We start from the raw sequence: 13,821 nt of genomic DNA, 5'->3' as shown, positions 1-13,821 counted from the left end.
AAAATCAGTGCTTGAGGAAAATAATGATCGTATGGCCATGCGCCATTCCAGGGCCAATGCTATCCAAAAGGAAATTCTTCTTTGGATAGCACAGTAGGCTCCTGTGCCTTGTTAACAGTCCCTGTGTATGCTTGAAGAGGATAAGTTCCCCAAATGAATTTATTTTTCATTTTGCACATGAAGCAAGATAAATATAATATAATAATATAATATAATATAATATAATATAATATAATATAATATAATATAATATAATATAATATAATATAATATAATATAATATAATATAATATAATTAGTATAGTATAGTATAGTATAGTATAGTATAGTATAGTATAGTATAGTATAGTATAGTAATGTAATGTAATGTAATGTAATGTAATGTAATGTAATGTAATGTAATGTAATGTAATGTAATATAATAATATAATAATAATATAATAATATAATATAATATAATATAATATAATATAATATAATATAATATAATATAATAATAATATAATAATATAATATAATATAATTAATATAATATAATATAATATAATATAATATAATATAATATAATATAATATAATATAATTAATATAATATAATATAATATAATATAATATAATATAATATAATATAATATAATATAATATAATTAATATAATATAATTAATATAATATAATATAATATAATATAATATAATATAATATAATATAATATAATATAATATAATATAATATAATATAATATAATTAATATAATATAATATAATATAATATAATAAATTCTTTATTGGCCAAGTATGATTGGACACACAAGGAATTTGTCTTTGGTACATATGCTCTCAGTGTACATAAGGAGAATAAAATACATTCATCAAGAATAAAAAGATACAACACTTAGTGATAGTCAAGGTTACTAATAAGCTATCAAATCATACTAGGAAACAAATAAAAACAATATAAATTGAAAGATACAAGCAACATTATTATAGTCATAAGTGGGGAGAGATAGATACTAGGAAGGAAGAGAAGAATAATAGTAATACTGTCTTAGTAAATTATTGACAGTGTTGTGGGAATTCATTGTTAAGCGGGGTGATGGCATTCAGGAAAAAACCTGTTCTTGTATCTAGTTGTTCTGGTGTGCAATGTCCTATAGCATCATTTTGAGGGTAGACATTGAAACACTTTATGTCCAGGATGTGAGGGGTCTGTAGCTATTTTCACAGCCCTCTTTTTGACTCATGCAGTATACAGGTCCCCAATGGAAGGCAGATTGGTAGCAATTGTTTTTTCTGCAGTTCTAATTATCCCTTGAAGGGTTAGTGTTAGGGTTAAATGGGTCCTTTTGGGAATAGGGCGGCATACAAGTTTAATAAAACTGAACTGAACTAAATGGGTGTTGCCTCCTGTCAGAAACATAGAAAAAGGGCAGAGACCAAGTCAAGGTGCAAAAAAACATTTTAGAATTGGAATTGGGTTGGCTCAACTGACGCTGACTGAGGATGAGCCATTGTGTAATGGAGTATAGAGACAGACAAAACACTGAAGTTCTGAAATCCTCAACAAAGAAATAGCCAAAGAGAGGCCTATAATCTTTTTGGTATGAGAACCCTAAAATCAATTTTCAGGAAATGGAGAATCTTCTGTTCTGCAATACTTCTTACGAATTGCAACAAGCCCTGCAGACTAGGCATTACCACTATACTATTACCAGCCTGAGTATATTTAGAAGTGTGAACGAAAGCATTTGTCTTGCTTCATGCACAAAACAAATGCATGGTGGTTTGGAAGTTTGGAGACATTGGTTTGGGCAAGTCATGACTCAGCCAAATGGAAACTTGGAGCATTTTGGTGTTCTGGATTTTGGATGAAAAAAAATATATATAGAGGAGAGGTATGGATGATTTAGGGCAAAACTGATGTATTCTTCTCCACATGCTCTGTGTGCCAACCCACCAGCTAATCTGCTCAGAGCCTTACCTTCCTACCACTGTAATTGAATTCAGGCTTGGAATCACCAGCTGATCAAACTTCACCTGGTCTTCCCAGTATCTTCTTTCTTATCTCTGCTTAGACACTGATTGTATCACCAACAATGGTCTTGTATGTTTCATTCTATGCACAGGCCACTCTATAATGCCTCATCTGTTCAAAGAACATACCTACTGAATACCATTTTGTCTTTTCTTTTTTTAAAAAAAACAAATCAGATGAGCGATTTCCTGAGTATGGGAAGGTGGAATTTGTATTCTCCTATGGTCCTGAGAAGATTCAAGGTATTTACTTTTTTGTAATACTCAACAATTTGCTTTCTTTTCCCCTCTCTCCATTTATAGGTCTCATAAATTCTACATTTGTTTTGTTAAACTTGCTGCCAGAATAGGTGGCCTGATATAATTATTTTTGCCCTGTATCAGTACTGAAAGATTCAAAATCCACAGGAAAGTCAATATTAGCAGATAATTGCTGAGTTACCAGGGACAGCAAGTCCTCACAAACGGATGGCCATTTCCCTTTGCCCAGTGAACTAAAATTCAGTTCATTACATTCCTAAATAACTACTGTTCTTACAGTAAACAGAGGAGTTCTTTTGTGTGTAATTGTTCCCTGGTCTATATACTTCTTACTCCTTGGGCGGGTTCTTTGGCTATTGCCTCGATTCTAGATATGGTTCCTCCTTGCTTCAATACCTTAACTGGTTAATCTAGCTTCATGTCTTAACTTTCTCATACTGAGTTGTATAGATTAGACCCTCTATGCTTTTATCTTATTTCTTCTGATTTCTCTGCTTTATAATGTTAATTCCTTTTTTCCTCACTGCCCCGACACCAAGAGCTCTGATCCTGAAATTATGCTATCCTTGTTTCTCAGGCATGGAACATTTAGAGAATGGCCCAAGTGTCTCAGTGGACTACAACACATCAGATCCGCTCATCCGCAGGGATTCCTATGAAAACTTCAATATACGTCGTGAAGACAGCATGGACGGTAGGTGATGCAGGTTGCCATCGCATGTAACTTAGCTTTGGGCACAAACACCCTGGTTCACCATCTAAATAGATCCCAGCTCCATGCAGGCAAGCGTTTGTTTCTTTGCCTTTACTTATGTTGTATGATAGCAGATGCTCTGGGTTTTCTCAATTGCACAAGGTTACACCAGTTTACATTTTTTTAACCATCTGTACTTGATACAAGAGAGCTGCTTCCTCTGGATTATACAGCAAAACATGAAACACAACATGCTTCCTTGTCATAGCAGAGTCCAGTCAGTTTTTTTAATATATATTTATAACAAATTGGCTAGAATTAAGAGGTCCCTGCTCTCTTTTTCCTAAATAATATGCACAAAAGAGGCCCAAAAGGTATTTTTAGCCTCTTTATAAAATTCCTCTGAGCAGACAAAAATCAAATGGACAGAAATACACAAATGCAAATGCTAATAGCCACAACCGATGCAAGCATACTTCCTGGGAGAGCTCATTGCTTTGAGCTCTGCATCTAGAAGAATCCTTTTGGATCTATTTCATTTACACTTTGCTTCTTCTCTAAAAGAGTCCAACGGATTACACCCTCCAACATAGGGTCAATATTAACTGAGCCCATTAAGCAAAGCTCAACAGCCACATTTTATTTGCCTTTTTTTCCCCACTTGCTAAGTCATGATTGCTCCTGCCGTTGCCTTCAATCTATAGTAGAGGCTCCAACCAGAGCCTGTCTGGGAGCCAGTGCAGGAAGAGGAATGGTGGGAACAGATGTATTTTCTGGACAGCATGAAGGTCATAGGCTTCTGCCTGGGGAACAGATGGCATGAGTCAAATGTTTATAGAGTGCCAGAGTGATGAGTACTATAGAATAAGTCACAGAAAGTAAAGCCAAGATGTCTCGTGAAGTCTGTCACCTGAGTTCTTGGAATGAGCAATGGGTGCTGGGAAAAAACAACAAGATTCCTTGCGTGCCTATGATGTAGAGAAAGTGAGTTTATGGTCCTCAAGGTGCATGGGATTTAATGGCATAGTTTCTCTCCCATCTTCTTAAGCGGGGTTTAAGAAAACTGGCATTGGATAATTTCTGGATTCCGGTCACATAGCGCAAAATGGGAATGCAGGCTTGGGTGTGTAATGGATATTCAACTATGAGACTGTTGCTGCTAGTGTTGCTGCAAAAGCAGATTTCCATTGTATCCTCTTTGTCAAACAAGGTTTTAGTGTTTTCACTTGGGTAGGTGTAAACACCTGCTAAAACCAAAGGAAGATTTCACTGAAAGGGTTTTTTTAAAATATGAAATGTCCTGATGTCTAACTCAGCAGCAAAGTCACTGCAAAGTAAGAAAATTCAGCTCCTCCCCCAGTGCTCTTTGGCACTAAGAAGATTTAGCCTCTGCTTAGTTCATCCAGAGAAAATCTCATTAGTTGTTTCCTTCAGGAACAAGAAATTGTATTATTATGGTTGGTCACACAGTTAGCCAGATGTTTAGATTGGCTTTGGCATTTTTATCCAAGTCCTTCCTGAGGAACTGGGATGGGCAGATGCTGTTGTTTGATGGTGTTAAAGCAATCGTTGCAGGATGTACCTTTAAGTTGTTTCAAGTAAAGCTGCTTTTTTTGCTATTGACTGATGGTGATTGTGTCAATGCCAATAGTGTTTAAGTGGTACTCCAGATGTTTTGGAATTGCACCCAAAGCACTTGTTAGTACTGGTACTATCATTGCTTTCTTTTGTCACAATCTACTCCTATTTCTAGATATTTGTATTTTGTGATTTTCGTCTTTTCAATCTAAAGAAATACGAGGAATGCAGCTTGAATAAAGGAGGAGGAGAACAAGGAAAAGTTGAAAAGAAAAAACTTGTAATAACAGCAGATAGATCTTTGCACTTTTTCCAATTCTACTTCTGTGAATACTTTATTTTGTATAATAGACGACATTGAACTACCAGCCTTGTTGTATTACTTCTGATTCTGATGTTGTTCTTTCTAGAACTGGTGCGTTCATTTCATATATCATCTTCTCATTGGACTTGATTGGTAATAGCAAATCATTATTTCTTTGTTTTCAATCTTCGTTTATTTGCTAAGAGTGAGCAACTTTTCTTCTAGTAATCTTGAAGCTGCTGGCCCTGTTGCTCAGCCAACAGTCCTGAGTTCTGTAACCAGATGTCCAGGAATCCCAGTACCTAGCATAATCCTTGTTTACTAAAGTGATGACTGATCTGGGACAGGCTTCTATAAGTTATGTCTCACCATATTGTTTATGGGAGAAACACTTTTCATCTAACTTCCTCTGATGAGACCTGTCCATTGAACCTCTGCCCTAGCTCTCATCTTCTTCAGAGCATGCAAGCCCCACAACCATGTCAAGGGAAAGCCTCACTGGGAGATGATGGTGTTGTTTTTGATGATGATGCTTTTAACAGCTAAGGCATCCAGTACCAGTTGGATGCTGGTCTAGAGAAACAAGAATGAAATTAAATCTCTGTAGCTATATGAATGTGTGCCATTACCTAAAACGACCAGAAGAAGAGAAAGCGATTTCAGCATCTCTGTTGGCAAACAAGAATCCACTCAAACACCATAAGGAAAACAGAATAGTTGAAAAGCAATCAAGATAAAGCACTTTGAATAAAATACTTTGACTGTTATAATAAATGAATATTAATAAACACAATAATGAAAGATTTAATTGAGGTATGAATACTGTGAATGATACCATAATAATCAATTAACTGAACTGAAGAAATGAAAAACCAAGTGGCTAATATTACCCTGTTTAATTCAGAATGCATATTATCTCAGTTTATATTTTCAGTGTACTTTGAAATGGGAGTTGATTGCCCTTCCATTTGAATCTCAGGGATGATTACAAAGGATCATAATGCAATGTTGTTTTTTCCTGGCAGCTTGAGATACATGTTATTTTCACACAGAAGTACATATACACATCTGTTATTTCAATGAAGAAATTAATCCCTTGTGTGTGGCTTACCTTTCACTACTACACACATAAATATATACATTCCTATTATCCTGTCCCTTTATGAGTTATGCAGATTGTAGAAAAGAAGTAAGAAATACTATGCCAAAGAAATTAAAGTCTTGAGATAAGAAATTTCACTTTTCAACCTATCACTATCATTCCCATATAAATCTCTAAAATGCCCTTCCCTCATTTGTTTAATCTCAAATCATTTAATCATTGTAATTTTAAATTCCATACAGTATGCTAAATGATTCTTGTTTAGCTCTCTTCATTTTCAAAAATCATTTTTTAAATTTCCATCAAGATGACTGATTTTTCTTTTGTAATGTTAACTATTTGCTCTCATTTTCACTATATGCCTTGCAATTTTTTTCTCTATATCATACAATATTCTTTCATTCTCATGTAAAATTGCAATTGCCTATAAATTAAATGAAAAAGAAAAAGTTAAAACTTTTCATTTCCTTCCTTCCTTCCTTCCTTCCTCCCTCCCTCCTTCCTCAAACTGTAACTGCTCTTATTAATTGTTGTTGTTAGTTGCAAAGTCGTGCCTGACCCATCGTGACTCCATGAACAATGTTCCTCCAGGCCTTTCTGTCTCTACTATCCTCTGGATCCATTTAAGTTCACGCCTACTGCTTCGGTGACACATTCTCTGTTGTCCCCTTCTTCTTTTGCCCTCAGTCTTTCCCAGCATTAGGATCTTCTCCAGTGAGGCCTTCCTTCTCATTAGGTGGCCAAAGTATTTAAGTTTCATCTTCAGGATCTGGCCTTCTAAAGAATAGTCAGGGTTGATCTCCTCTAGGACTGACCAGTTAGATCACCTTACAGTCCAAGGAACTCGCAGGAATCTTCTCCAGCACCATAGTTCAAAGGCCTCAATTCTTTGGTTCTCAGCCTTTCTTATGATCCAACTTTCACAACCATACCTTACAACTGGAAAAACCCTAGCCATGACTGTTCTGACCCCCATCTTGTCCGTTCAGAAACGAAAGCCAAACAGAATGTTCAAAGGAATGTTTTTTATCAGTCCCGGCTCTTACTGGCTGCGAGCCCAAAATAAACACAGATAAATTGCTCTTGCAATTTATCCAAGTTGGCTTTACTCGATGTTTGCACGCGAACGGGGATCGCAAACAAGACCCAACATTAGAACGGAATGGAACGTTGACTTCTGCAACCAGGGCGTGGCACCAGCAGTCTCTTTATATTCAGGCGAGGATCCCAATGAGCAACAGCTGCTTGCAATCATCTCCTGTAGTTCCTCCTTTGTCCTTTACACTGAGTAGACCTAAGCCTGCTTGCCTCCTGATACAACTCCCAAATACTTTCAGGAACATTCCCTTTGATCCAATGCTCTGCCGCCACCTGGTGGCCAACCAGTCTCTCCTCGCCCTGCTTCTAGTCGACACCCTGTCCCGGGTCCTCCACCTCCTCCAAGGCCAACTCATAAGACCACTTGCTGTCGGAGTCTGGCGGCAGCTCTAACGGCTCCTGCCGGACCACAACACCCTGTCCAGGGTCCTCCACCTCCTCCAAGGCCGACTCATCAGCCCCTTTGCTGTCGGAGTCTGGCGACAGCTCTAACAGCTCCTGCCGGGCCATAACACATGACTATACGTACTTTTGTTGGCAGGGTGGTGTCTCTGCTTTTTAGTATGCTGTCTAGATTTGCCATAGCTTTTCTCCCCAGGAAGCGTAATTTCTTGACTGCAGTCCCCATCTGCAGTGATCTTGGAGCCCAGGAAAATAAAATCTGTCACTACCTCCATTTCTTCCCATCTATTTGCCAGGATTCATTTTGGAGGGCGCTAAATCACTTTTCCTGTATTTTCTAACCTTATTATCATATCATATCATTCATGTTGCCTAGCAGATAATCATAGAACTTTTCTACAACATATTTCTGTCTCTTACAGTATCAGCATTTATGGGAGTGTAACATGCCCCTTTCTCCATTCTATCAATTCCCATTCTCATATGCACTCACATACAGCTTAGCTTTTTTCATTGAGAATTGGAACTATACCTTCATTCCCCTGCCTGAATTCATCACCTCTACTCTGTAGAATCAGTCCAAAATAATATTTCTTCCTCTCAAATTGTCAGGAATGAGAATGATTATCCTTCTCTCTTCATACTGTGGAAAAAGAATACTGTTACATTCTCTTTATCCTTGTTTTTTCATCAAAGCAAGAACAGTATTTAAGAGGACTGACAGCCCTTGTGTCTAAATCACTATTTAAAAACACTATATCCAAAACAGTGTATTTGGACGCAGTTAAGCTTTGGAAAGAACAAAAGGGAATACTTTAGGGACAATATTTAGCTGAAGATTTCCGCAGATGTAAAAAAAAGCCTTCAGCCTTTTGGAAAATCACATTCCATATTCAAAAAGCATTGTCTTCAATTTCTACTCTATGTAGAAATATTCAGACATGGGGAAGCAGCAAACTTTGTTTTATTTCTTAGTGGTGAATAGCCCCTATAACTTTGCCCAGTATAGACCTTATTCTATTCCTTGTAAAGTCACAAAGTTTCCCATACAAAGCATTTGCGGGATTTTCATTTGCTAATTCTGAACTTTTCATTAATGATGATTATCTTTATGTGGCAGTTAAGTAAAAAGAATTTCAGATTAACTGAGCCAAAAGTCTGTTCAAAGGACTTTGGTTCATTTTCCTTTTGTGTTTGGTAGTGACACTGGAAACTTTCTACTTAATTAAAAAGAGAGAGAGAGAGAGTATGAGCAAAAGTAGTAAGGGTTTTGATTTGTTTTTAGTTTCTGTGTGTAGTGAAGTTAACTCCATTGCCTTCATTAAACACTATTGTGTAGATCTTTTGTAAAATCAAAGAACTGCATCATAACATTTGATAATATTCCAGATTAGAAGTGGTATTTCAGTTCATTGATTAGTTTGGAAGGGGTGAATTTCTATGGAAATGCCACCCCAGTTTCGTCTCTATCCAAAGCAAATGACCTGAAGCTTCTTGTGCTTCAGATATTATGTAATGTCTGGAATGCTCTGCATTTCATTTCTCAGTGTGGCAAGGAGCCCTGGCTTTTTGTTAAAGTGCCTCTCTCTGTATATTCTATTTTGCAGAAGAGATTTGAAAATGAAGAAATATGGTTGGTGCAGGGGACTAAAAGTAAGAGGCAATTGTCTTATTAGATCAGATAATTAAATATTATCCATCTTGTCCAGGAATCAGCATGAGTTTGGCTGTTAGTTGTGGAGTACCTCTGAAGAAATCAGAGCAAAAATGGACAGATGGGATCTTCTTTCACAAAATATGTTGTTGATAGGAAAGACACAAAGAATCTGGCTTTCATAAAAGAGGAATGGAAAGGCTTTGGGTCATGGTGGTTTAATTCTCAAAGTACAACATTCAACCAGACCTTGTACTTTAAGGAAGGCTGAAATGGGATAGATGTAAAAGTATATCTTTAATTTATGAGGTCAGAAGCTCATAACAAGTAATTTGTCTCTGAAATGTGATGATTTTCTTTAATGAAGCAAGAAGATTCAGAAAAAACAAAAACAAAGGGATGAACGTTGATGGAGGTTGATTATCAGAGAATGAATTACCTATTTCTGTTGCAGTTCAAATAATGACATTATCTACAGCCAGAAATTGCTGTTTGGCTATAAGCTATGGTACTTTCTTTCAGACTGGAAAATCTCATCTTGCAGGTGGTAAGTTACAAATACTAGCAAACCCACCCACCCCCCTCCCCGGTCTAGACTCACAATGGATTTGCAGGGTCTTAAATGAATTTTCAGCCCGGGACCTGCCAGATGTGTTAGTTTATAACTACTGTCATTTTGGTGAATGAGATGATTGAGGGAAATGGGTTGTTATACAACAGATTTGGAGGTGCTAGATTTGATAATATTGTCTTAGAGATAATAGAGCCAAGATTTCCTGTGGTGACTGTACCTGAGCCATTTTTTTCATGCAAGATGTGGTCATACTGTTGGAACAGATTTTCACTCTCCTGGTATACTTCAAATCTTCTTGGGAGAATTCCTTGGATCAGATTTGGGTTTGCCTGAGAGGTACAGAAAAAGGAGAAGCAGCAAAATGATTGCATGAAGGACTGTTGCTACCACAGTGGATGTCTGTACTACATTATCCTTAGCCGCATACTGCAAAACAGCAGTACTATTATCATTGAAAATGGGCCAGAAAATAATAAATGACAATGAGTGAAGAGATTTCTTAGTTAAAAGGTGTCCTTAAAACTATAAAGATCTAGTTGTTCTGTAGCTTCAGATTCCAAAACTTTGAATGATATATATATCAAAGTGACTTTAGCTAGTATATAGCTTTTCCAGATCTAATGAGAGAAAACCTATATCAAGATGGAGGAACAACTCCAGGAATTTTTGAGTAAAAGTCCAGAAGACATGGGGATCTTTTGTCTGCCTAGAAAAAGACCCAGAGCTTACAACTCTTACCATCTTAGAGTTTACAGTTTTTAAGAGATGCCACCCTTTTAGGGTTAAGTTCCCACTATATTTTCTTTCCCCTAAAGCACGTATGCCATTTCTCTCTGCTACTGGCAAGTTCTTTCACTTCACTTGCAAATTTATTTTGGGCATGTGACTTAGGCAATGTCAATAATGTTCCAAAAGGAAGAATTGTCACAGATGCTACATTGTTTTCTAGAGCTTTTCCCGCTCCACCTGAGTCTTGGGAGGAAGGCTGAATCTGGTCCCATACCTGGCTAACTTGATACAATATCAGTTGTGAAACTGACCTGCAGCGCTGAACAAGGGAGGATTAAATGCTGTCCATAGAAACCATACTAGCCTACCAGAGTACTAATACAGATGTGTCTTAGATCCCAAAAACAGAGGCTGGCAGAGATCCAGAGAATTGCCCCCTTTCCTTCTTTCTTGGGAAGACCACAACCAGTTAATGCCAAATAATTTGGGACTTCAGAATTTCAACAAGCGATTGGCATTGAGCTTAGAGATCACAAACAATATAGATGTGAATATTAATACCAGTATCATGAAGCCTACAGTATACTCTTTAACCATAAATTCTAGAAAACTACAGTCTGGCATAGTGATTTAACAATGCTGTGGTATGCAATATAAGAAGAGGAATGCATAAGAATTCATTGTGTCAGAAGCACTGAAAGGTGGTTAGAACACAAGTTCTGTAATATATTATAAATGACAATGGAATCCTCCCTCCCATCAAAAGAAACTAAGACCTGGTGCTAATTAAAATTACCATTGCCTTAAAAAAGGATCTAGGACAACTTGTTGCAGCCAACTCACCATGGCCAACTTGTAGCAAAATCACTTCTAGACAACTCACCATTGCCAACTTGCCATGCAACAGCTTCAGAAGTGGGTTGCTACAGGTTCTCACCAGTTTGGGCGAACCGGTAGTGGTATTTTGGCCTGGGTCACAGAACCGGCAGCGACCCAGGCTGGCCACGCCCCAAACTGCTTCCCCAATCTCTGCTGCTACTGCCGGCAAGTTTTTTATTAGTTTTTAATGGTCCCTGCACATGCGCAGAACAATTTACATTGAACTGTGAATGTGCGACCAATACGCGAAGCAAGCAGTATGCACGTGAAGCGAACCGGCAGCAACGCCTGGACAGCTTGCTGTAGGAGAAGAGTTACACTAATATCAAAGAAAGGGTGGAATAAAATTATTAAAGAAAAGATGCAAAAGGAGGGATAAAATGAAATGTGAATGACAAAAATTAAAATATTTTTTTATTATTTAAAATAATTAAATTGAAGTGTTGAATTGTTTCATGGCAAGTTGTCCCATGGCAAGTTGTCCCATGGTTAGTTGACCATGGTGAGTAGGAAGTAGTGATTTGCCCATAGTGAGTTGTCCCATTCCGTTTAATAGAAAGGGCTCTTGTTCACAAAAAACTTAGGGTTTGGATAGTTTTCCACAGGACTTTTTAATTTTCCAATTGCAACAACAACAAAAAAGCAATTGAGCTAGTTAATGTGGGGAACCTGTCCAGTAGTAGCTTGAGGATATCTACAAAAAGGGAGCAGATTTTTACGTGTCAGCCTGATTTATCAAGCAGCATGTGGGTTTTTCAATTTATTATAACCTGACTTTAAATCTGGCCCTCGGGTGAGTAAATTGAGAAAGAAGCAATGAGGGGGAGGAGGGACAGTGAATTTTAATCCCAGAAACCTCCCTCCACATTTCAAGAAGCCTTTTGCAGGTATAACTCTGTGGTAGGATCCTTTGACAAGTTCCATGCTTGCTCCTCTGAAACACAGGATTAGCAGCTTGAAGAATGTATCTTTGCTCAAGTCCTGACAAGCAGCCAGAAGCAATCATTCCTGTTGCACTCTAATTATCAAGTAGTGTCATGCCAAAAAGCGTGTTTGCCAGGAGAGCTTGCTGCAAGGCAGGCAACAGCACAATTTCTTGTATCTGTATGCCTTGAAATGGGTTTTGTTAGGGGGGGGGAAGGGTTTCACTAGGTGGTGAACCAAAATGAGGTGGGAGGATGACTGTAAATCCATTTGTATATGGTGACAAAACAAAAACCCAGCACTTGTGTCATCCAGTATTAATTCTCAGCTGTGAGATGTGCAAATGGCTAATAATATTCCTATCACTGTGTAATCGTTCATTACATTACCTTGAATTTTAGTATTTTCTCGTTCCAGGTAGGCACTGCAGTTTAATTAAAGACTCCTCCTTTTTCTGATTTAGCTCCCATGAACTATATGAAGTATAGAACTATATGAAGTATAGAACTATATGAAGTATAGAAGTATATGAAGTATAGAACTATATGAAGTATAGAACTGTTTATAGTGGGTTAGAGAAAGATTGAGGAGTTGCTGGTTCAGTCAGCCATGAAATTTAACAGGTGACCTAAGAAGATTCATTATATATCAATTTAACTGGCATATTAAAAATAATGGAGGAGGAGGGGGAGGGAATCATGTATGCCAACTTGAGCTGCCCTTGTAAAAAAGGAAGGGGTGTATTGACTTATGTATTAGCATCCGTTGTATATCCAGATAAAATGTTATAGGCACTAAGCAAGCTATATACAGATAGTCTTCAAGTTAGGATCACAAAATTGGGACTGGAACTTTCATTGCTAAATGAGATGGTTGTTAAGTGAGTCATGTCCAATTTTATGACCTCTTTTGACCGACTCAACGTTGACTCAGCCTTCCATCTTTCCGAGGTGGATAAAATGAGGACCCAGATTATTGGAGGCAATATGCTGAGCCTCTAAACCGCTTAAGAGAGAGCTGTAAAGCATTATGAAGTGGTATAAAAGTTTAAGTGCTATTGCTATTTTGTCATGATTGTTAAATGAATCCTGGTTGTTAAGTGAATCACATGGTTGTTATCTTTGACTTTGCTTGTTGGAAATCAGCTGGGAAGTCACAGATCAGTAATGGTATCTTCTTTTCTTCATTACCGGTTCAGTAGTGGGAGCACGTCTGGGCATGTGCAGAAGGTCCGTGATGATGTCTGGTGGGTGGGTGGAGCATTATGCTACCGCCACTACTGGTTTGCCCGAACCGGTGTGAACCAGCAGAATACCACCTCTATCACACATGGCAATTATGTGAGCATCCTGCAACTGTCATAAATACATGCCTGTTACCAAGGGCCCAAATTTTGATCATGTGACCATAGAGATGCTGACATTTATAAGTATGAAGGCCAGTTTTTCAGTGCTGTCATAACTTTGAACAGTCACTAAACAAGTGGTTGTAAGTCAAGCTCTATTTAGCTTTTCCTTAAACTGTAAGCTCAGACACACACTCTGGTTTCTTGGCATTTATGGGAACAACTTTAGCTCTTTTGGCTTACAAGA

General features: G+C 37.6%; 1 protein-coding gene across 5 annotated transcripts in view; it reads left to right on the top strand.

Annotated features, from left to right (window-relative positions):
• The window catches only part of TNS1 (tensin 1), a 217,875-nt gene that overhangs the window by 103,068 nt on the left and 100,986 nt on the right, over nucleotides 1-13,821 (top strand). For all 5 annotated transcript variants that reach the window (XM_032217188.1, XM_032217191.1, XM_032217189.1 and 2 more), the window contains exons 14-15: nucleotides 2,208-2,273; nucleotides 2,869-2,985. In XM_032217188.1, coding sequence (XP_032073079.1) covers nucleotides 2,208-2,273; nucleotides 2,869-2,985 — 183 coding nt within the window. The remainder of the gene's footprint in view (nucleotides 1-2,207; nucleotides 2,274-2,868; nucleotides 2,986-13,821) is intronic.

The sequence above is a fragment of the Thamnophis elegans genome, chromosome 1 (assembly GCF_009769535.1).
Source record: "Thamnophis elegans isolate rThaEle1 chromosome 1, rThaEle1.pri, whole genome shotgun sequence".
In the NCBI taxonomy this organism is placed as follows: domain Eukaryota; kingdom Metazoa; phylum Chordata; class Lepidosauria; order Squamata; family Colubridae; genus Thamnophis; species Thamnophis elegans.
This window is presented reverse-complemented; position numbering and strand designations above follow the sequence as displayed.